General features: G+C 40.9%; 1 protein-coding gene across 2 annotated transcripts; it reads right to left on the bottom strand.

Moving 5' to 3' along the window:
- Positions 1–1,210: 1,210 nt before the first annotated feature.
- On the bottom strand, positions 1,211–24,952 carry GPD1L (glycerol-3-phosphate dehydrogenase 1 like). 2 transcript variants are annotated; one of them, XM_051612913.1, is made up of 9 exons: positions 24,837–24,914; positions 24,048–24,333; positions 19,531–19,708; positions 18,066–18,206; positions 14,120–14,258; positions 12,822–12,934; positions 5,821–6,054; positions 5,288–5,394; positions 1,211–1,544 (listed from the first exon to the last, which is right to left on the bottom strand). In XM_051612913.1, the coding sequence occupies exons 2-9, from the start codon at positions 24,104–24,106 to the stop codon at positions 1,448–1,450; spliced, it is 1,068 nt and encodes a 355-aa protein (XP_051468873.1). In that variant the 5' UTR covers positions 24,107–24,333; positions 24,837–24,914; the 3' UTR covers positions 1,211–1,447. The 2 variants fall into 2 exon arrangements, with proteins under 2 accessions (XP_051468873.1, XP_051468874.1); XM_051612914.1 differs by lacking the exon at positions 24,048–24,333 and having other exon boundaries at positions 24,837–24,952.
- Positions 24,953–25,358: the final 406 nt, after the last annotated feature.

Here is a 25,358-nt window from a genome sequence, read left to right as displayed (position 1 = left end):
TTTTACCAAAAAATTCACAGTTCAGCATACAAGAAAAACAAGACAGGTTTCATTTATCCATCTTTTCTTGCACCAACTTAAAAAACAAAATCACCCAAGCCAACCCCAAACTCCATGAAATTACATTTTTTACAATAATAAATAAAACTACCTCCCTAATACAGCAAAGGTGCCTGAAAAAAGGTAGTTGAGATACCTAGGGAATAAGAGACAGGTGCCTTTAAGAAGCTGTCTGGGAGATTGGCCCTAAAGGACTTGATCCAGCATCCATTTTAGTTTTGTCCAGTGAAAGAGTAACTTCAGAATTATTAATTCCTTTGGGAAGGCTGGTTCAGGACTACAGCCCAGTTGATGAGTCAGTCACTGGCAGGCACTGAAATAAAAGCAGTTAGGAGTACTGGTACATAATCCTTTAGACAAGACAAGCATGATCTATCAGGGAATTCCCCAAACATTCCTTGGAGTGTTGTGTGGATGCAACAGTTGGTAGCTGATGGTTAAGCTAGAAACACAGCATGACAATTTTAAGCAGTGGACATCCCAAGAGTATCCTTCCCCACCCACCAAACAATGCCAGTGAAGAACAACCACAGGTACAACTGCAAAATTAATTCTAAGCTCCAGGGTTCAGAATCCCCAAGCCAACATCTCCCACTTGTTTTGGGGAATGGGATTCTAGAAGAACCTAACAACTGGGAACGGCAAGGGAGAAACAGAGAAATACAAAAATGCAAGGATTAAAAAACAGAAGGGGAGGTAGTAATCCCCCTCTAGCATATTCCCTTTAAAACAGTGTAATTAAAAACTTTAAATTCACTTAGAAATTGGTTTCAAAATAGTCTGGTGGTTTTAAAGACTTTCAAAAATCACAATACTCTTCATCAGAGTTCATTAAAAGACCCCTGTAGCCCCCTGAATAACTGCTACCACTTGTTTTGCATTAATCTTGCTTAAATTAATATAATCATAGGCATGCAAAGTGTTAAAATTTCAGTGTGCATGTAGAATAAACCCAAGTTCTACTAGAAAGACTCCTAACATTTCAAGGTATACAGGCTTGATTCAGTCTCCATCAAAACCAGCGGGATTCTTCCCATATCCAGTGGATTTTGGACTAACCCTTAATAAGAGACAACAAAACATTGTGGTCTGTGGTGCAGAAACACACAGAAAGTACACCTGTGTAGACACACTAGATATGTAGTGCAACTTTTGCATTGTGCATGGTAAAACAGTTGTATTTTAGCCAACACACACAACAATCACCAACACTGCATGCTATGACAAACTAGGCTGTATGACCAAAGCCAACGCCCATTCAGAGACATTCATGTTGTTACCGGTGCCTAGTGAGCAGCTTTGAACCAGGCTTGAAGATACATCCACTGGAGCCCAGACATAAACTTGAAAGGCAAAAAGTTGCATTAGTACAGTGGCCTGATGGGCTTTATAGGTGCTCTGGATGACTTTGAAGGCAGGATATCATCTCTGTGACAGGCTTCCCTTCATAGCAGATTTGATACACAGCAGTGAATAGTGGAAACCTGAGGAAAAAGGGTGGGGAAAGCAAACACTGCATAAATTTACTCTGTAACATTTTCTTAAGCCGTAGAAATAAAACGGAGTGAGGAGAGGGAGGGGAAAGAGAGACACTGAAAAAATGCATTTCTTTTTATACTTACCAAGCACTAATGCCAGGCTGAAAAGCACTGGATAAATACAGAACCTACATGCATCTCTAAAACGAGTCACTCTCAGAAGCCTGGCTAGCTATAATAGAGCCTACAATATTCATTATGTACGGCACAACCATTAAGTGGTCTACAAAATCAAATAACACTCCCATTTTCCTTGACATTATCCCAGTGCTCATCTATGGCTAAAGACTGGCACATCAGTTACATATTCTCTCTGAGCAACAATTCAATAATGCAATTGCAGAGTATAACAAAAAGAGATGCAAGAAGAAATCGAAGGTCAAGTTTTGAATGAGAGTCCAAAATTAAATGTGGACTTTGAAACACTAAATTATCTTTTTTTTTTCCCCCCCTCTTTTAAGTTGGCCACTTTTCCAACAACCCTAAAATTATTCAGGCTTCTCTGATAATCTGAAGGCTTGTTACAGCAAAGATGCTTTACAGAGTTTTATATTTGTTTTCTGTCCACCCTGCACAGTGACATCCAGACAAATCCTATCTTCATTCAGAGCCTGGTGAATTTTAGGGATGAATTATCTGTTCACCAGAACAAACATGCCATTTCAGTGTGGCCTTTTATATGGATAAAATTTGATGAAAACCACTATGTTATTTTGGCTGAAATAAAAAATAAGGAGCATTGGAGATGGTTAATTTCTGAGTGATTCAAAGTACAGCTGGACTAGGACTTTCTCCTCAGGAAAGTGGCTTTTTCTGTAATGCACAAATGCAGCCTTGAGCACAACCCCCAATCAGTACTGAGCACCATATATCCCTTTCCATACTCTCTGCTAGCAGGTGTTATTCTGAGGTAACCCAGGTATCACCACATAGCTCTGAACCAGACTCCTCAAAGCAAACCAGAGATCACAAGGGAAGCCATGAGCCCTTCAGCAGCATGGTGACTGCTGCATTCTCAGGGGCAGATGCAAGATTTGGACTTGGCCGAATGCAATACTTTGCATTACTGGGGAGAAAAAAGTGGGGAAATGAACACGTATGTGAATTTAGTTTGTTGTTTCTCTGGATTTATTTCAAGTGCTCAAAAATTAAACGCTACATTTTGATTTATCTGAAACATTTAAATGTCCTACTATGAATGCATGTCCATTCCATCTGGTTTAATTTTTTGGAGAAGGCGGCAAATATAGTAGCAATATCAAAAAAACTGTTTCAGGTCAAAAAAATGAAGAGTTTTGCTTTTCTTTCATCAGTGGAACCAAAATTAGCATACAGTCACATTACAGCTCTTTCATATCCAATGCTACACAGTTTAGGTTGCAAAACCCTTATCAAGAAATGCAGGGGGGCGGGGGAGAAGCAAATGTGTATCATGTCACTTGACTTATAAGGAGTGCTGAGATCACTTGGATTATTCAGCTTGGAGAAGAGGAGGCTGAGGGGTGACCTCACTGCAATCTATGGCTTCTTCAGGAGGGGAAGAGATGGGGCAGGTACTGACCTCTTCACTCCTGTGACCAATGACAGGACTCGGGGAAATGACAGGAAGCTGAATCAGGGGAGGGTTTAGGTTGGATATCAGGAAAAGTTTTAATCCAGAGGTGGCTGAGCACTGGAACAAGCTCCCCCGGGACCTGGTCCCAGCACCAAGCCTGCCTTTGTTCAAGAAGCATTGGGATGATGCTCTCAGGCACACAATGCGATTCTTGGGGTGCCCTACACAGGCACAGGAGTTGGACTTCATGATCCTGACAGGTCCCTTCCAACTCAGCATATTCTATGATTGTATGTCTCTCTCTCTCTCTTATTCATTTTGTGTAATACACTGGGCTGGGGCTGAATTGCTTTTAACATAAAAACTTGAACGTGGGCACTAAAATAAAATTTGTTATGCCTTTGTGAGATTTTTTCACTAGAGGCAGCCAGAAAACACATGAACCTTCTGAAGCAAAAGCAAATTTCACACTGCTTGAGGATACTACACTTGGCAGTTACTTCTCAGTGAAGCAGTGACACTACTGCAGACCACATCTTGATACGTAAGTCTTGTTGCTGATCAGAGAACAGAGCTCTGCTGTGCACAGGTCTGCCACACTTCACATGGGGAAAGCAGAATCAAGGCTGACTGCAAGGTTCAGGGCCAGCACACTCAAAATGCATTTTATGTCTGAGCACATTAAGAGGACTAGCTCTACAACTGCTGAAATGAAAAAAAAAAACAACAATGAATTGTACTGTAAATATCAATAGACATCAACCCTGCTATGCTAAGGCTCTTCTACTTTGACTTTCACAATTTTTACATAGCCTTAAGACTCTTTTTGTAGGCTAAGTGTATGAAATTTTACTAGACTCTTACCTCTTCACTTTGAAACCTGGCTGTTTTATCATGTTTTGTATTTTAAAGCAGTAGCAAGAGAGTTTATGCAAAACATTTTCAAAGTTGCTTTCAAAAGTCGCTTTCAAAAGTCTTGTTGAATGAGACCTTTCATGAATGACTGAATGTTGATACATCAAACGGAAATTAGCAACTGTTTCCATGTTTCTGAATAAAAACACAACTCAAATTCTTTTATAATGCACTGTATTTGTTGTAGGATAGAACAGGGGAAAAAAGCAACCAATCAACCAAAAAAAAACAAAACAAAAACCAACCAACCAGCATCCTGTCTCATTTAGGGAACCATAAACAGCAAGGACTGAAGCCAACATTTTAATTAGATTTTTTTTCTGCAGTTAGCTTAATTACTGTACAGTGCAGAAATAGACTTAAGTGCTTTATTCCCAAAGATAATGTTAAAAAATAAGTAATTTAATGCAGCTGATCAATTAAAACAAGACTTTAAAAACTTTAGGGAAAAAAAAAGAACAAATTTTGATCTTCTGACTGGCAGCAATTTTTTTTTTTTTTTGCCTCATCTACAAACAGGAACAGTTAGAGATAATACATCCCTTAATCTCATAAGGAGACAACTGTGTGTGTGGCTTCAGGAATCATACATATTCTGACTCAAATAAACACAAATGAAAAAGCCAGGACGACCTGCTTAATTTCATGATACAAAAACCTGACTTAGACAAGCAGATGGCAGGTTTTATCCTAGACCAAACTGGAAGCCACATTAGGAAAGAAAACTGTGGTATCTAAGCTAGAATACATGTGGACAGAAGCAGCCACTCTCTTCAGCTCATCAGCTATACAAATCTTTAATAACAAAGATCCTTTCCTGGGAGATAAGCAATTAATTTACTACTACGCAATAAGCTGTAGGGCCTCTTCACAAGCCTCTTTAGGAAGCTCAGATTCTATTTTCATGTATTTTACTCTTTTCACTTGCTAAAACACACTCAGTTATGCTATTCTATCATAGCAGGAGGCAATAATATGTTCTGCAAACAGAAGGGTCTTCAGAAATCTAATGTCACAGTATTAGCTCTATTTACAGCAATATTATTTTGAGGTTTTATTCACTTCTGTCTGTGATTTTAACTGGGGATTAAGCTACTCTTATTACAGTAATTTTCTTTTTGGCTGTTACCTTCATAAAGATACAAACGCTACAGATACATAAAGAGTTACAGAGATTAAAAAAGGATATGTGGAACCTGCTTCATCTGTTCTTACTTACTTTTCCAGCATTCCCTTCTGCTTGAGGATGCGATACACTTCTGCAGAAGTCTGTGGTCCCTGCAGTTTCTGACCATTCAACATTTCTTGCTCCAATTGTTCAATAGACTGAACAACAAAGGGGAGGGGGGAGGGCAGGGAAAGCAAGAAAAGAAGAGCTATAATAAGGTTTTCATAAGCCTGACATCACCTAGATGGAAAACAAAATGTTACTTAGGGTTTTTCCTTTCTCAAAACTGTATTTGAGTGAGCATATATAATATTCTCCTATATTCTTGTTTGTAAATATTCTTCTTCTTAAATCTGTATTTCCCATCATCTTATACCTCCAGCTTCATTTTTTTTTCTTTTAATCACCTCTCCTTTTTAACAGTTTTACACTCATTCTAGCCCTGCAAGATGCTCAAAAATGCGGGGAAAGAGAAGGGTACTCACTCAGTACAGCTAGCATGTCTCAGATAACTCTACTGTTTCTCCAACAAACCAGGAGGGCTAGTACTTGCAACTACGGATTTCACCCAGTGAATAAAGTACCTTGCCAGTTTTAACGAATGCTTCCGCTACACGTCGATTCCGGCCACCGTAACATGTTGTGATGAGGTCAGCAACTCCACAGCTCTCCAGGAAAGTGGCAGTAGACACTTGTCCTTTGCAAAAAATTCTGGCAAAGGCAATCATCTCCATTAGGCCAAGGCGAATAACGGCAGCTTTGGTATTGTCACCACAGCAAAGGCCGTCACAAAACCCAGCTCCTACTGCTACTATATTCTAATGAGAAAACACAAATGGAAAATTAGTCAATTATTGCTTACGGAACCCTAGCAGACACCAACGACAGAGCGCAGTTGTCCTTGAGAGCTGCAAACATTTTGCTGTTGCAAGACTAGGTTGCTGGTTTGGGTTGTGGTTTTTTTTTTTTGGTTGGTTGGTTTTTGGTTGGGGATTTTGAGGTCTATGGTATAACCTTAAAAAAAGGGAAAAAACCCCAAAACCCCATGTCTTATATTACTAAGTACTTCCAAGGATAAAAGCACAGTTAAAGGTCTGGAACAGGTTGCCCTGGAGGCTGTGGAGCTACTACTATTGACTATCTTCACAAACAGACAGGTTATACTACACCCAAACATGGCTTTATCCAGATGGAGCTGTCCCTGCCCTGAGGTAGGGGTAAAGTAAGACTGACATCCCACTGCTCTTTTATCCATATTTTCTTTATGATTGCAGTAATACTGAATCTAAGAAATATTTATTGACTTCCATGTTGATATGCCAAGGCACCAAACTCAGCCAAGATAGCAGCATGCAGCCCTACTAAATATGCAGAGTTTCTTTAACAGTAATAGTTAATCAAAGATTCCCAGAAGGTTCACGACACAGGAACACCCTTCCTAAGCAAAAAATGTTTGGAGCATTTTTTTTTTTCCCTTACACCTGGTGACAGCTTTCTACAAAGAATATGCTGTTTCTTCATAAATAGTCAGCTATACAGTCCCTTCTTTATGAACATAGAAAATGGTTGAGAGATTTTTGAGTGAAGTGACTATAAAACCTATTTTCTGTCTTGGGAGCCAGAGACTAGCCATGTTGAGTTTGCCCCTACAAATAAAAAACCAAAACAAAACCCAGAACACTCAAAAAAATATGGCATTTTGACACACTGATAAAGCAAACAAGGAAGCTATAGATGTAGCAATATCTTTTGAATGGACTAATAGCAGCAGTGACCTCAACAGAAACCACAGGAGAAACAACATTATGGCACCTAGTGTAACACCTGATGTTGGAAAAAAAACCCAAACACAACCCAAAACCCAACCAAACCAAATTTAACTGTTGCTGAAGAAAAGGCAACAGTCAGAAGTTGCTAATGAAAAAACAAGTTGTCTAACAGCAGTTTTGTTCAGGTTTTTGGAATATAAGAACCAAAACTTCAGGTAGCTGCAGTGCTGTGTGACCAGTCATCACCCAGTGACTCTGAATCAAATCAGGTCAGAGGATAAGTAACTGCTTTTTGAGAAGCTACCTGACGTCTAAAGGTGACCTTAAAAATTGCAGACAGATCTCAACGTCAGATCTGAAGCAGGAAAAGATGATCAGATTTTTAAAGCTGATATTTTAGATCATCTTGGCTTAAATCTTGACTATGGTGATTTAGTCAAAGTATATTTTAATCAAATGCCTCTTCCAGAGCAACCTCCAGTATTTGTTAATTTTGTGGCAAAACAAGAAGAAATCAAACAGGTATTTAAGAAGTTTTCAGATGGGATAACCCATTTAAGTGTAATTTACACATATGCGAAATCTGGAAGTATTTAGAGCTCAGCTATAAACAAAACAATTATTTAACAACCCCTGGGCCTTTGCCTGCTTTGACTTTCCTTTCCACTTTGAAGCAGCCTACCTGATCATAATTTATAATACAATTTGGTCTATGGTATCTTGTTATCTACTTCTACCTTTTGCAATGTTTGTCTTTGGAGCAAAAGAAATACTGTTTTAAGCAAGTCATACCAAGAGTATTACTTCTGAGGAAATGGGGTAAGGAAGAAGGAAAGTTGTGAAAGTTGTTCCAGAGTTAACTCTGGAACATCAAGCTCCTCCTTTGTACAATGTCCCCATTGTATGCTCTTACACATAGTTTGCAGATAATGTGGAAACAAGACAACTGATTAGGCTCTAAAACACCCACCCACACCTAGAAGACATCCTGGCCTATATAACCCTCACACCACAACTATGAATTTACCAGGTCAAACATCTGGTTTAATTTAAATCTGTGAAGAAAATCTCTTGTGTCTAGTTCCACTGTAGAGAATTGAAAAATACCACATGGAAAATTACACCTTACTGAAACATGAGCCACTCCTTTTTAAAAGCAAAATGACAACAACAAAATCTTACAAAACTTGAGACTGAGTCATCCTTCAGACAAAAATGAAAACAAAACACACAGCTTGGTACTTGAAATCTCCGGGTGCAGGTACTAAGTCAAGTTTGTTTCATGAAGACATATAAGCGAAGCACAAATTAAAGCACAAGAGTTTAATGGCACTAGCACTATAGCCATGGTCTCAGAAGAAGACTGCAGGAGGATCATGTATCAATCCGGCAAAAACATCTTCTTGTGTCTGATATGGTTGTTCCTGAACACTGCCACTGCCAAAGCCTACACCTGAAGCTGCAAGAATTCCTGCAAATGTAGGGGGTATACATTTGCGCAAGAGGAGAGAGCCCATGTTTTTGTGAGCTCAAAGACTGACTTTATTTGCCTACACAACATGGGCGTGTGAGAGCCCAATAAGCAAGGACAACTTTAGCCTACAGACAAACCAAAGGTTCAAAATTACCATCACAACAACCCCAAAATGACAGCAACACAATGTTGCTTTTGGCCCAAGAGACTCAGAGCTCGCAAAATCACTTTAAGCAAACACATTTCTCCCATCTCAGCATGAAGAGACTTTTACATTACAGTAAAATTCCTGTAAGCAAGATGCACAGGGTGTTTTTATATTGCGTATGGTTTTAAGCTCCTAAAATATTTCGCACTAACAGGTGAGTCTTTAGCTGGTCTAGCATCCAGAAACAGGCATTAATCCTAGTCCCAGTTATTCCAGAACAAGAACAAGGACTGGATTCAGTTATTTTATCACCTAGACAGTGAAGCTACCCTTCAGAAAAGTTGATGTCAGGCAGTGCTTACAGGATGTGTCAGAACAAACGAGAAAAAGTGTCTTTTACTTGCACATGATCTGTTGCAAACATGCCAGAGGTCACAAATGCAAGGTCAATAGATGACCAAGAAATCAAGGCTAACAAAGTCTGCAGATTTTGCTGACACATTGTTCTTTTACACAGTCAGTGCTCAGAAATGTCCAATTTACAGTCCTAGTCTCTTTACACTAAGTTTGCGGAGTGCTCAGGAAGACAGCTTCAGAGGCCATTTCTGAGGCAACCATTACCTCTCCATAATGAAATGGATCATTAGAGAACTAAACAGAAGTATTAATTCACTTGAGATGCCCAGCCTTCCTGGAGACAGTGTCACAGCTTTGCACAACCCACTACTCTCCTGCTCACACATTAACTTGGAGAAACTCCTTGCTTCACATCATGGCTGAAAGAAGTCAAATGAAGCCTCAACAAATCAAAGACAGTATCAGCAGCACTGTCACTGAATTTTTTGAGATCATCGAGTTCCAACTCCCCTGCATGGGCAGGGACACCCTCCACTAGAACAGGCTGCTCAGAGCCCAATCCAACCTGCCCTTGAACACCTCCAGGGACAGAACCCTCACAACATCTCTGGGCAGCCTGTTCCAGTGACTCACCACTCTTACACTGAAGAATTTATGCCTGATCTTTAATCTAAATCTCTCTTCTTTCAGCTTTACCCCATGTCCTCTCACTACAAGTACCTGTAAAAACACCCTCCCCAGCTTTCCTGTAGGCCCCCTTCAGATAGTGGAAGGCCACTATGAGGTCCCCGCGGAGCCTTCTCTTTTTCAGACTGAACAACCTGAACTCTCTCAGCCTGTCCTCATAAGAGAGGTGCTCCAGCCCTCGGATCATCTTTGTGGCCCTTCTCCAGACACGTTCCAACAGGTCCATATCTTTCTTGTGCTGGGGGCACCAGAGCTGGATGCAGTGTTCTAGGTGAGGTCTCACCAGGGCAGAGTAGAGGGGCAGAATCACCTCTCTTGATCTCCTGGCCACACTTCTTTTGATACAGCCCAGGATGGAGTTGGCCTTCTGGGCCGCAAATGCACGTTGGTGGCTCATGTCCAGCTTTTGACCCACTAGTACTCCCAGGTCCTTTTCCACAGGGCTGCTCTCAAGTGTGACCTCCCCCAGCCTGTATTCATATCTTGGGTTACCTCGGCCCAGGTGCAGGACCCTGCACTTGGCCTTCTTGAACCACATGAGGTTCACCTGGGCCCACTTCTCTAGCTTGTCCAGGTCCCTCTGGGTGGCATTCTGTCCCTCTGGCATATTGACTGCACCACCCAGCTTGGTGTCATCAGCAAACTTGCTAAGAGTGCTCTCAATGCCACCGTCAAAACTGTTAATGAAGATATTAAACAACACTGGGCCCAGCGCTGACCCATCAGGGACACCACTTGTCACTGTTTTCCATCTGGACTTAGAGCTGTTGACCACAACCCTCTGGATGCTACCATCTAGCCAGTTCCTCATCCACTGAGGAGTCCACCCATCAAACCCGTATCTCTCCAATTTAGTGAGAAGGATGAGAGGCTAAGCTGCCAGAGAGGTTAAGCCTAAACTGCTTGCTTGCTTCTGGCAAACTTGAAAGACCACCTCTGTAAGTAATAATGCTGGACTACATAACCTGGTAAAGAATAAATCATCGTTATACTTGTTACTTCTCTACTCATAAGATTTACAGATGGACCTGAAGCAACCTGAAAGACAACCACAGCTGCTGCTCCTTCTCCTTTCTGCAATAACTGTCACATCTGTCTTGGTCCTTGGTTGCTGTCACTGGAGGGTTTTTAATTCTCCAGATGCCTGAACATATACATCAGGCAGCTGGAGAGTGGCCAATTTGCCATAGCCAGCAAAGAGATTCTCACTTCTCCTTCCCTCACTGTCACCCCTGGCACAGCTGCTCTGGGTGATTTCAGTGCAATGCACACCCAAGAATGCAGCTACCAATGTTTACTAACTGACTCTCCAGTATGCTGCTAGGTTCATACACTAGCTTAGTCTTGCCTCACCTCAGCGCTGTTTGACTGTACGAGCACTCGCTGGCACGGCACTACGGACTCTGAGAACACCTCAGAAGTGATAACCTTGGGTCTGTGCTACTCTGTAGTATTACATCCATCAGCATCCAGGAGTGCATCCATATGTACACATAGCTGCATATACTACTCTTGAAGCTGTGTCACAACCTTTAAGCACTTCCGAAGAAGGCTCCTTCATTATCTGGCAAATGGCAGCTGGAATGTGTGGGTGGCCTTGGAATAGGCTGTTCATAAAGCCAGCTGGACACCTTGAAACTACTATCCAGATTTGAGGTCTGTTAATTTCTGATCTCAACCCCTAAAAAAGGTCGACAAATAAATGTGAAATGTGCTTCAGTCTACAAAGAAAATACAAAATTTCACCTCAGTATCCTTCCAGGTCAAAAACAACAATGTATTTAAAATCTTCTACACTTCCTAAGGGATACTGCCATCTTGCCCGACTTGGACCTTTACAGTGGAGCTTGAGTGTCTGCTGACCAGTTGCTCAGTGTCATGGGCACACTCATCTCTAGTGCCCTTTCACAAGATTTGTCTGGAATAAAAATTAACTGGGACAGAACTCCTGTATCAAGGAAGAATTCAAGCTGGCCAGAAAACATCAGGCTGGACAGATTTCAAAGAAAAACAAGTCAGCAAAACTTTTTACTAATTTCATGGGTCTATCTACAGGGATTTCTTTCCTGCTTACCTCCGACCTCCATGCAGTATTTTGAGCTGTGGAGCCAAATCATGAGCTCCACAATCTTGATATATTGCTATAAATACAGTAGCTCCAAACCATGTTACACTGAAGCGTATCCCATCAGCCCAGTACACAGACCCATGACCTCCTCCTTCTCAGGACTTCCAGTATGATAGCTCTCAAGACAAAAATTACCAAGAAAACCAGTATGCAAAAAAAATTAGGTTATTATAGTTATCAAACTACTTCCCACTAAGCAGGAATCAGAACTCCTTAGCTTAAAGATGCCATTCATTGGGGTGGCACCTTCACAAGTGTATGGTGTAGTTTAGACACAGCTTCAACAGAGAAAACAAGTAATACAAAACAATTATCCAAAATATATATTTAAAAAAAAGTCAGCCAAATTATCTACTAAACCACTACCTCCTTCGAAAATGCTTATCAGATAACGTGAGCTACAGCACTATTGGCCAGGGTGCCAAGAGACTAATGTCTTCCTTTCACAAATGGCATGTAAATTAATCTGAAAAAAATAGCAATAAGAATACATTTAAGCTATCCTTTGCTTCCTGTCATCATCAATTTTGTTACAAAAAGAAATTCCAGATGAGTAACTGTCAAAAATATCTTTTTTTCTATTCAGGTCATTTCTGCACGTGGTTATCCACACCACAGTGTATGTCCACAAAAGATAAAATGAAAGAGTGCTCACATCGTATAAGTCAGCGAAGAGGGGAATAGTTTTGTCAACAGACACAAAGGATTAATGCCACCTTCTTCTCACTTTCTTTTTGTGAATACACTGTGGCAAAAAGGGAACTCGATTTAGAAATATGTTGGCTAGGTAGATGAAAACAACACTTGCTCCATGACTGCATGTAAGCTAAGTGAAAAGTGCAGAAAGAGAACCTGAGAGATGGTGAGACAAAGGTCTAAAGCCAACTCTTGGAACAAGCCTCTCCCTAATTTCTCATATGGTTCATCTGGAAATGTTATGTAGCAGTTTTATATACTATATAAAGCACAATTAACTGAATTCTTTAAATGAAAATACCCTCTTTGCAGCCTCTTAATCTTACCTTCAGAGCACCACAAAGCTCAACCGTATCTGCATCATCTACTACAGTTATCCGGAAGTTTGGAGTCTGCAGGAGTTCTTTGAAGAGAAGGCCGTTTTCCAAGATTTTACTGCCTGTTGAGACAGAGAAAGAAAGGCTAAAGGCTAAAACATGAATAATTTATTTGGGTGTTATTTTGCCTTTCCTGTGCAAGCCAAAATACTTCAAAGCAGACATAAAGCTGTGTTATCTACATCCTAAACAGTGTCTTGTTATAAGCGACTAAGGACACATCTGTATCACACTTAAACTGTGCACTGAGTTATTCTGGCCTTCTTCATAATTAATTGCTTGCTCAGCAACAGATTCTAAATAACAATTCCATTAATTTCCTATACTCTCTCTCTTTTATTATTGTCTTTAAAATAACCAGTTAATTAAAAAAAATATTTATTAAAAATATAGCAAGTGCAATTCTACCAATTATTTTTCAGACCTGCATTCCAGAAAAATACCTACTGATAAAGGCATGTCAAGGATGTTTTATTAATTGAGCATATTGCCACTGATCAATGTTTCCAAGCATTAAGAGGAAATTCAACCATTCAGAAATATGTTCAATGCAAAAGCTGTCAATGAGAGGTTACAAAGATAAAAATGCACAAAACTGTAAAACTCAACACTGAAAACATAACACAAACTCTGTACCATTATATATGACTATCTGTAGATGCATTTACACACGCACATATGCCTATCTGGACACTGAAATCCAAGACAAGGCACATCTTTGTGCTGCAAAGGTATGCAGACTTCAACATAGTACTAAAACCACGTCTAGCTTTTGGGGGAACTAATTATTTTGAGAATTCATAAGATATCGATAGTTAACAAAAAAAAGTCAATCACACATACATAAAGATAAACATCTGTGACTGTAACACCTGGAGTACAGAATATATAATCATTTATCTATATAAAGCCATGCAGATCCAAGAAAAATCTTAAGCATAATAATAAAATAAAGCTGCTTGTTATGCAGAGGGTGATAAAGAGCATGCTTAGTATTTCACCTGCTGAGGTCACAACCCTAGCGAGACTAGGTAAAATTGCACTCCTCCCTCTCCCTCCATTCCTGATATTGTCCTAGTATTTTTGGACGCATAAATATTCTAGGAAATTGAACATTAAAGTAATTAGAACCCAACAGTTTCTGGTAACAGCCAGCTCATGTTGAGAATGATAAAATCTGAGCTATTTAGTGTGCAATTGTGAGGACAGGAGCATGTTTTAAACATACTTATTACTTGGAACAGTACCTATTGTGGTTTCACAGAATTTCTCTGCTGCCACTTCATTGGCAATGTTAGCCCCCATCAGCACACTGATGTCTATTCCCATCTTCTCCCGAATAATGTCAGAGATCAGTTTGAGTCCCTCTGGGCCTTCATCTATTCCCTGCAGCCAACATTAAATGAAATTACTAAAAAGTCATTAATCAGACACAGCAGAGAAGGAAGCACATCACAATTAGTCTTGTTCATGGGCAAGAAATGCAACAAGGCATATTCAGACGGAGACTAAAGATGATAGACCATTGAACCTGCTATTGTTGAAACCTGTCCAAGCTGTCTTCATTTCATAGGACGTAGCACCTTGAAAACCAGAACTAACCTCTAGATGATGGTCACAGCTTTATTCCATGCTCAATCAAAGTTCTAAAAATTGCTGAAGATTCAGCTTTGTAGGTTCAGAATCTCTCAGTTGCTCACTATCAGTGTACGCTTACTAAAACCAGAGAAGCACCACCAATCCATGAGTTATATAAATCTGGTCTATACTTGTATTTGAAATTGCACCAAAACTCACAAAATGGCATCCCAATAACTTGTTTTGTAAGAGGTATTTTAACTGAAATATCAGAGACAGATTCCCTTGTATATTATATCAACAATAGTTTATGAGTAGAAACACAGTTTAGTAATTTTGAATAGTATTATACAAGTGGAACAGCTGTTCACAGGTATGTAGAAAGCTGAACAATTGAAAATAATTCACCTTCTAAGGATATTTTTAATCTGCATTTATAATGTACACTTTACAAAGCATGAAAGTAGGAGCAGAAATAGGACCTCAGAAAAGATCACCTTGGAGATTAATGCTGCAATGGAGAAGAGAGTCTGGTACCCTGATTTGTCTGATACCCTGTTTTCCCTGAACCATGAACTCTGAATAAGACCACCCCCTTCTCACAAAACCTTGCTAAATGTAGACTCCTTTTGAGTTTTTAGAAGAGGGGCATGGTGGACAAGCTACTGAAATGGTCTTTCCCACAGTATATCACCTTTTATACAGTACTATTTTTTTAATGTTCTCTATTTGGTATTTTTGGGGATTGGCAATTGTGAATTATGGCTTAAAGGCAAAAAGGCAATGTGACCCTTTACTGCTTTCAGATACACACACACACTCTTATATGTTGTCAGTACTGACATTTCAGGTAGGCAGTAATTTGCATTTCCATAGCTCAAAGGTGGTGTTCCACAAATAACATGGTCCAATCAAGAGACATGCAGAAACGTCTGTATAAAACCAGCCAGTTAAATTACAAACAATGGTGCTTGCATTTCTGCATTCATTTCCAATCTCTTATCACCTAATGCATAGCTCTCTGTTCTCATCTTTAACAAGCCATACAGAAAGATTCTGACAGCAAGTACACAAATGCATGTTGTGTTTTTCCCTCACAGTGTCAAAAACATCCCCACAAAGTAACTGTAAGGCCCATCCTCCTAAGCAGGCAATTAATAAACATAAAAGCATGCATGCATTGGAAACAACTCCAGAAATGCGTATATCTACACAACAATTACTCATCCCAGTGAAAGGAGATCAGACAGGCTCAGGTGCCAAACTCAGCCCTGCTATGAAACAGATGTAACTTCTGACAAAGTCAGTAAGAGCTGCATCTGTTTCTTGCAGAGCTAAATTCAATACTGAATGTCAAGATGAGAGGAAAAACCAAGTACCCCTCCCTCCCACAAACACCAAGGTTCCAACACGGGAATTTCCACTGGGTAGCAATGATCCCCAGGCAGTGCAAGTCCAATTCAGTGGTCTTACCACTTACGTTCTAACATGCCTGCCAGAGCAATCCGTGGGGCCTGTATGTAGGTAGACGAAAATGAGATTGATGCTGAGGCTGCCTGAAGAGTATGCTGAGTGACCTCCACTTACCCTCCTTCCTCTGCACACAGCTGTACTGCATTCTAAGTTGTATACAGCTCCTCCCCCCCACACCCACACAACAACTTGTTAGGTTTTCGTGGACAACAGTGTTCAGAACTGATATTAAAGCAACACAGCTGCAAATGTTTCAGTGGGAACAAGGATTAACCAGGGGACAAATGTCTTTATGTCCCAAAGACTCAGTTTTATTTTCAGGTGTTAGGCTCTGCTTGAAGATCAGACTGTCAAAAAAAACTCAAAAAAAACCAAAAACCAACCAAACAAAACAAAACCAACCAAACAAAAAAAACAAAAGTAAAAGATGACACACTGCTACCTTGCCAAGCAATTTAGAAAGCACAGAAACAAGACATTCCACTAGTAATATTTTTCAGAACAGAACTGCACTTTTCACTGCCAAAGTTAACACAAGACATTTTAACAGCTTTATTGTTGAGCATAATGAGACCACTAAAAGTAGGACTGATGAAAACAACATGCATGAAGAAGCTGCAAAAGTGAGGAAAAAAAGGTTTTCTGCCTCTACTACTTAGTTTCATTGTTGCATTTAATTATCTGTCCTTTATTTTCAAATTATATTTTTATTGATGCACAGTTACTCCTTTTCACAGAAGGTAACACGTAGCTTTCATTCTGCAAAAAATTTCTTTTGAAAGATCACCTACTGATGCAGCATTGCAAAATGACAGGGAGAAGCTGCCTAGTAATTAACACTATTTTGCATGGCAGGTGTTACTATTTTACTTACACTACACTAAATACAGGCTTTTTGTTTTTTGTTTGTTTGCTTGGTTTGGTTTGTTTGTTTTCTTTGCGGGCTGGATTATTTATTTTTTAAAGACAAGTACCTCCCTCCTTTATTTTTTTTTAAATCTAGCCTTTAATTAACACTTAATTAAAGCACTGGTAATCAATACCCAGAGCAGTAATCCCGAGGGAATACAGATCCAGACACTGACTTCAGATATGCTGACGTAAATGCACAGTTACTTCACCAATTTTATTAGTGATAGGAATAACTAAAAGGACATGAGAACAGAAATCACATTTAGAGTATGAGAGGAGAATAAAATTTACCTTGAGCTTACAGAAGAAAGAAGCACAAACGGACAACTTCAAAGCAATAAACTTTTAGGGCATACAGGACAGTTGTGTGTGGGTTTATGATATGCATTCACCTCTTTTAGCACCACTTTATTTTATCCTTCCACAATATGAAAAGCTTTTCTACAAAATACAGCAAGTGCACTCGGGAAGCATTACATTTCCTACATTTCAGCAATATATCAGATCAGCATGGACAAAACTATGCAGGTTTAATAGGTTTAGGTAGCCAAACTGAAGAGACTATATACATGCTGAGAAAATGGCCTACTCTCAACTAAGTACCAAGCAACAACAAACCAGAATCTTCTAAACCTTGTGGGAATAGCTTATTATTCTGAAAAAATGTTCCTGCCACCAGAAGTGCGAACACTCCAGTGAAACACTTTCCAGCTCCTGTCCCCTCTATTTCCTAGGCTCAAACTGTCTTTTTGGGCCATGCAGAACAGGTTCTTGTTGCAACTAATGTTTGACATGAACAAGAGTACTATCCTCCCAGTCACATGAAATTCTCTAAAGCAGTTCTTAAAATTATCAACTCAGTGTGTGGTATGTGCGTTAACAATCGAAGCATTATGCTTGTGCTCTGCTCTCCATCTAATGAAGCATTTGGAAACAACAAATAAAAGATGTGAAAGCTTGGTGGTGCAAAACATATTCACTCCCTCTTTCTTTTTAAAAGTCTTGTGAGCGGCCTCATTTTCCTTTTCCTGCAAGTGCTAACCTAAAGGGAAACACTGCATAACAATCCACTAATGACTGACACAAATTCCTATCTTACATCTAGAAAAGCTTAATGGAACAATCAAGTGAACAACACTAAGAGACTTTTCATATCAAAATACCTAGCCATCTTGTTTTAGAAAATTCCACAACACATCCTCAGTTATTAATGCCTAGTATGTATTATACCTTTATGAGAGTTATACCAAGAGCTTTCTTGGGTACTCGTCCTGTGATTTCATCGCAGACTTTATGAATGAACTGATGAGGAATGACAAAAACCAGCAAGTCGGCATCCTGTACAGCTTCATTAAGGCTTGGGACAGCAACCTGTGTAGTTACGGAAGAGAAAGACCACATAACTTCTTAAAATTAACACTACACACAACTGTTACCTGATAAGTCAAAGCACATTTTGCTCTACTACTGAATGCTACAAACTACTGTGCTTCATCATGGAGCATAAGCAGTAAGCTAAACTTCCCAGAAAAGCAGAATTTAAGCTTTCAAACAAGCTATTTTATGCCCTGGAAGGGGCATCTTCACAGCCACCAGCATGGTTAGTGTAACAAAAACTGAAAATGTTCCATAACATTCAAACATACATTTTGAGTAACAAAATAGAAAAGAAGAAGCTGCCTTATCTTTGACAAAATAATCTAATTTTTTGATAAAATTATTTCATACAAAAAAGTAGTTTCTTAGTTCCTTATATACTCAAATTTCTTCTCCAGGCCTCTTACACCTACTAGTTTACATTCTCTTTCTCAAACTTTGTTTACCCTTTAAGAAGCTGACTTACTTTGAAGTCAATTGCCAGACTCCACTTTTCCTAACACTTGGTGACCATCTTAAAATAACACTCAGGTTTAAAATGTATTAATAAGCTCAATCTATTGATAAAAAGAATAAACTTAAATGAGCAGGTAGTGGACTGCAAAAACACCACACGTGCTGAAGGCTAGAGAAATGGGATTTCAACATTACTGTTAAAGAGAAAACTGCAATGCCCAGAAATTCATGTATTTTCTGCCCAAAACTTCTGCTGAATTGCCAGCTGCTGCAATCTCTTCCTAGAACGGTTTTGAGGACAGAGTCACCACCTGCCCACCCACCATCATGTTTGGCCAACACAGAATAGATGTGGAGTCCCGCTGGTCTGCCTTGGCAATGCTACTTCTAACACACTGATCTGACTGCACGTAGGTGAAACACAACTGAGAACCAGATGAACTGCGAACGGCTGGCAGCTTGCTTGAGAAATACTCTAGTTCTCATCCTATAATACTTTCCAAGAGTTTCAGAGCACTTTAAATCCCTTATGAAGTGGAGGCCAATTTTTCTTTTTTTTTAACGAGTATCGTCAGAGCTGTTAATCTTGCCCTCATTTTCACGTTTGCTTCCCTGTACATAAGCTGAAGTAACATAAATATAATAGTGAGACCAAAGGAAAAAAAAAAAGAGTACGTGCATTGGATTTACCTACCTGCACAACTGCATCATTTCACTTGTTCAAATCTCTGATCTCATCAGTAAAGTAACATACAGTCTGAAATACTATAAACCCTGAAGGTGTTAACAAATTTTACCTTCATTCACAGCATGAGCATTATTTCCTCTGTTCCATAACTAGAATTTAGGTTCTGAGCCTTACCACATTTTCTGGCAGCTTGTATCCAGGGAGATATTTTACATTTTCATGTTCCTTATTTATTATATCCGTCAGTTTTCTCCCATTAATATTCTCCTCAAAGACCCACATCTTCACTGTGGAAGCAAATTTTTGCAATTTTTTTACATTACCGCCTATTATTTTGGCAACCGCAGAACCCCTGCAGGAAAGAAAAGACAAGTTTACCCCCCCAAAAAATATAATTTTGCTCTAGAATAAAGCGATCATCTTTAGAAGAAACAGAAATTCAAAGGTTATAGGACCAATTAATACATAGATTTTTGATCTAGTAAAACAATGAAAAAAACACCCACATCATTCACACCTGCTGCTTTCTCTCATATATACTTAGAGCAGGTGGGGCTGAAGCATTTACTGAAAATGTTCTTAGTTATTTTGTCTGCTTCTTGGCTATCCACTGAGAGCTTGGGTTGCTGTAATTCCACAAATCAAATTATTTTATCTTCAAAGCAGTGGTAAAAGTGACATACTGAATTAAAAAAATGGATCATTTTCACCTTGAAGCAGTGGATAGCTTTCCTTGCTAAGGTGAATGACCCATCAGTTGCTGTACAATACTGACACACATTTAAAGCCAAGAAGCATTTATGTCTTGCGTAACTTGTATCCTTTATGGCTATGCTGCCAACCTCACAGAATTTAACTGTACAATGGTACCCTCTGCATTTGCAGGCAAACAATTCCATTACTTTTAGTCTGATTTTTTCCCCAAGAACAGTACACAGTGAAACATGTAGGATGATGGCCAACTTTACTACTCAAATGTCTAAGCAACAATGAAATTAATCAGAATTACTGAAGCTGCATAAAAGAAGAGGAAGAAACACAACCTTCCCTTCCATTCCTAGCCTGAATGCTACATGGAAGAAAGAGATACCATTTCATAAAGCCTGTTAACCTAACTTCCTTTCCTGGGACAAAAAGGCAGCTTCAAAATTACTGATAACCTATTAAGCAGAGGGAAAAAAACCTAGAAAGATGTGAAAAAAAAAAAATACACAGTCACCAGTCTGAGGCATGCATGGAAACTGCACACTTTATTAGGAGGTAAGAACACTTACACTTTAAAATTCTAGTTATACTCACACAGTCCCCTAAATTTATTATGGATGTTGCTTGTAATAGACTTATAGCTGGCAACTAAACCAAATAGATTCATTCTACAAGAGCTTTTAATTTGTGCTATCACAGGCCTAAGGTCACTTTCTAAGTAGTGGCAGAAAAAAGTATAGTATCTTAAATAGACCTTCTTCAGTTAAACCATAAAACTGTATGACTTTAAAAGATTTTTTCTCTCAGAGCACTTCACACACTTCCCCTGGGTTCAGGAGATGACACAGAAGCCACAGCTGTCAGCCATCCCTTATCAAGCTCATATTCTAGATCTGCATGCAGAGTGGTTTCTGCTGCAATTTGTAGACAACTCATCAGCCCAACCCACAGATTTCAGATCCACACAAACAGTATCAATCACAGTCAACACAACACAGCTATGTGTTCCTCAGAAAGTGCTTTGCATTCCTCTAACAAAAGCACATTTATTACTGCAGATTTATATACAAAGTATGAATCTTGGCAAATCACTGTCTTCAGTTTTGAACTTAACTACACATTCTGTGTACTTAGTATTGACAAAGAGAAATAACTGATTCAGCAACTGTCTGAGAGGAATTTTCAGTTTGCCAATATAAAGTCTGGCAGCATGTACTACTTGAGCACAACATTAATTCCATTACTATTAAACACTTAAATGCCTCAGTTGTTTGGTTTTGGGTTTTTCTGGCCTTTCAAGCTTGTATAAAAAATGCGAGGATTTGTCTAATCATAGTTCCTGAATTCAAGAAGATTCTCCAGACTGGCTTCTCTGGTTCCTCCTTTCCTGTTATTTTTCAACAACTGTTCTAGGACTGACTTAAGCAAGGTCAAACAACTGACACTGAGACTAAGAACATTCTACACAAGGTGAAATCCCACCTTCCCACACCTATTAATTCAACAAGCAAGCCTATATCATCTGCTGTGTCCCAATACACCTCAGTGTGTACTCTGAAATACTTTACTGGAATGGCTCATCTTGTATATTCCTGATGCACCACAAGGCAAAAGAATAGGAATTCTTGCCAATTTATTCCTAGCAATAACAGTTCTAGCGTGAGCTAGGTTGCAAAACTTAGTGTGTGCAGGTGCTCATGAAAAAGATACATGAAAAACCATAGTGAAAGTTTCCTTCATAAATCTTAACCTTGACATGCTCTAATACTACTCAAGTAATACAAGGCAGTTGCATGCCAAACAGCACTTTTCTTCCTGGCAATGAGTATCAAAGCTATGCCCAAATACAACCACATATACTTATTTAACCATATCTGACAATCACTGAGCAAGAACACCCATGTAGTCTCTCCTGCCCTCCACTGTTACAGGCTATCACAATTGGTCTTCTTTACCCTCATCACTTCAAAAATAAAGCACAAAACCCAGGAACTCCTGAACTTGTCCTGGTATCAGATTCAGTGGATGTCACAATATGCAAGTGCAAATAACATGATTACTCTAGCCCTACTACTTGTCCCTGTTAAATCATTCCAGTTAAGCCAAAAGTTCTACCTCCCATTTTTCTACAGCAAATTCCTAGCCATAGCAGCCCCTCTGTCTTGGTAACTTCACATCTGTTCTCAAACTCTACTGTTTCTGTTCAAGCTGGGCAACCAGATTAATGAAAGGGTGATTCCAGTTCTAGCAAAACAGAGCGGGATAAATTCTGTCTGTGCACACCTTGTTAACCCACCCTGAAGTGCTATCAGAAGGGCAGGCTGTAGTACATGTCTCAGACAGCGTCCGCAGTATTTTAACTAAATCTAGGCACTGTCAAATCCTGAGGCTCCAAGGCTTTCACAGTTTAAGGCATATTCCAAGGCATATCTCCAAGACAAGGTGTAATTTCTTCTCATTCAAGAAAGCTTATTTTATCACCTGTCTTAAGATCCTAACACAGTCACTTATTCACCAGTTGAGCAAACCTAAGTGGGCAAGGACAGCAAAAGGCACAGTTCCTCCTCTTCAGGGCCTTGCAAGCCATCTGTCCTGTCCCATGATCTTACATCAGGTGTCGAGTGACCCTGGCCAAGCCAACTTCATTGTTAAGGTGACCTTCCCTCCCTAGAAAACAAACCAGTCTGACTGGAAGCAGTTTCTCATCCCGCGTGATTGGTTCAACCCTTCTAAAGGGTCACTGTGGTGCCAAGATCCTTTAGTGGATTTTTTTTCATCCCAGATATGATTTAAAAGGCTGTGAGAAGGCAAAGAATCATCTTACACAGAATGCCAAAATCCCATAGTCTCAAGACTGCTAAACACCAAACCCCACTCCGTTCAACTACTTACATGCTTACAGTTTAGGTAACAGCAGTCACCCACTCCTGTAATCCAGGCTTAAAAAATATGTAACCCCAAAATATCAATTATAAGATGTATGTAAATGCTTCAGTTTCTTTCTGTTTCCCTGCTTTTGAACATTAAATGCTTCCACTTTAGGACCACAGGTCCCAGTTAAAAAAGGCATTTACATACAATATAAATATAGTCCTATTTAGTTCAAATTTTGTATACATTATTGAATCACACTGCTCTTTACAAACAGGGTTTTGTGTCTGTCATCTCTTGGACTTTAAGGAAGAAATCACCTATCTCTCCAAGAATTATTGTTTTCAGAAACATTTGGGTGAGGGTGGAGGAGGAGGAAGTTGGGGAAGTTGGGGAAGATGGGAGAACTGTTGAACATCAAATAATTTGCAATTTAGAATATTTTACTACTTTCATTTCTGTTTTCCTGCCACACTGCTATCACATACGAAATAACCTCAGTTATTAATTAGCTATCATTTATTTGAATACATTTATCCCCAAAAGAAAGAAAAAAAGCTGATGCATGATCCCTTTCTCTGAGCATTGCAGATATGGGCTTTTTGCCACCCAAATATCTGTCCCATTAGGCAGGAACTTTTCTTGTTATTAAACTGACTCAATGAGGTGAAAACAAAACACACACGTGGTTGTTGCTGGCAGGTAATATCTACAAACCCCTTTGCTTCTGCAACCGTGTTTCACAGTGGATCAAATACAAATGGAGTCAAACGTCCTGTAAAGCTTTTTTTGCTAGTTTTCAAGTAAGGAAGAATGGCAACAATACTCCTAATAGACAGGTCTAACTGCATAATTTTCTTCAGGCATATATTGCAATGCACAGTATCTCCCCATTCATCTTACAATCTTGTGCAAGGAGAGCAAGAGATGCTGCACTGAAATGTCAGCCAACTCCTTCAACACGCCATCACAAAGAAAAACACAACTCGGCCCCTGCTGACATAAATAACTACGCAAAACAGCACCAAAAGGCAGTTGCAAGAAGGGGCCAGGGGTAAGCAACAAGTCTAAGATCACCCCGACAAAAGGCTGCTTTGTTCAACAAACTGCAGTACCTTGCTCTACAATAAAATCCTCTGGATTTCAGTGGACACGACAGTTTAAGTCTAATCATAAGCTAGTGCTAGATGCAGAATTTAATCCTTGTTTCAAGCTTTCAGTGCGCCTCGGCAACCACCCACTTGAAAAAGAAAAGGCATTTCAGATAACCTAGTGTCTCGCAACTCTCTTTTGAGCTCCCTTGGAAGAGAGCTAACAGGGGAAAAACCCCAAACAGCACTTCTGGAGGGAAGGGGACCTGTTAACAGGAGGCCCTACAGACAGTGCTTCGTCAGCAACGACCTGCAGGAGAAGGAAAAAAAGAAGAAGAAAGTATTCAAAAGATGTTCAGTATCTTTAATATCTACGCCACCTGACACCGGAGAAAACCACACGACAAATACCAGGTTAAAAATATCCGAAAACCGCTTCCTGGGCGAGCGGACGGTGCTCACAAGCACCGAAACAACGCGCCCGGTCCTGCCGCCCCTCCCGCCCTTCCTGCAGCACCTCTGCCTCCCGGGGAGATGGGGGGGCTGGAGAAGCCCGCCCGTAGGGCTCCGGCGCGCCCCGAAGCCCGCCACGGAGCAAGCCCTGCCGGTGACACCGCGTTTCACCGCCGGGAACGCCGCCTCCGGGCCGCGGCCGCCCGCCCTCCCGCCCTCCCCGCCGAGCCGTGCGGGCCGGGGCAGCGGCAGCGCGGCGGGGGCAGCCACAGCAAGGCCCGCGGCAGGCACGGCCGCGGGGGAAGAGCGGGGCCGGAGCGGGGCCGCGCTCTGGGCAGCTGCCGCCGCCGCCGCACTCACCAGTTCCCCGAGCCCACGATGCAGACCCGCAGGGGCCGCGCGGAGAGCGCCATGGCAGCGCAGCGCCCCGCCGGCCGCCGCTCCCCGCCTGCCTCGGCCGCCGCTCCCCGCCTCCGCCGTGCGGGGCTCGCCCTCTCCTCCCCCCGCCCCTGCGGCTTGCCGGGAAGTGTAGTTCCCTCCCGGCTCGCTCCTTCCGTCGGTCTCGCCGGAGGCGGCGAGCGCTGCCGACGTGGCGGGCGAGGCGCACGGCCGGGCCCTTGGGCGCGGCCTCCCTCTCGGCCTCGGCAGCCCCCGGCCAGGTCTGGCCGCCCCGCAGGCAGCGAACGACCGTACATTTCAGTCATGCGTGTGGCAGGAACACTCGCCCGCTCTCTGCAAGCGTGGGAGCGGTGCCGCGCCGGGGGGGCCTCCCGGAGACCTCCCGGTACCTGCAGGGAACGCGCAGGAAGGGGGGCGGGGGGAGGGTTTTGACAGGGCCTGCAACGAAAGGACGAGGAGTAATGGTTTTGGATTGGGGGAGGG

This window comes from Apus apus, chromosome 2 (genome assembly GCF_020740795.1).
Source record: "Apus apus isolate bApuApu2 chromosome 2, bApuApu2.pri.cur, whole genome shotgun sequence".
In the NCBI taxonomy this organism is placed as follows: domain Eukaryota; kingdom Metazoa; phylum Chordata; class Aves; order Apodiformes; family Apodidae; genus Apus; species Apus apus.
This window is presented reverse-complemented; position numbering and strand designations above follow the sequence as displayed.

Coding starts and splice junctions, on each gene's coding strand:
- GPD1L (XM_051612913.1), bottom strand. CDS start 24,106: ATGATTAGACTTAAACTGTCGTGTCCACTGAAATCCAGAGGATTTTAT. Junction 12,935..14,119: donor ATTCTGTGAAACCACAATAG/GTACTGTTCCAA, acceptor CTGTCTCAACAG/GCAGTAAAATCTTGGAAAAC. Junction 5,395..5,820: donor CATTCGTTAAAACTGGCAAG/GTACTTTATTCA, acceptor TTTGTTGTTCAG/TCTATTGAACAATTGGAGCA.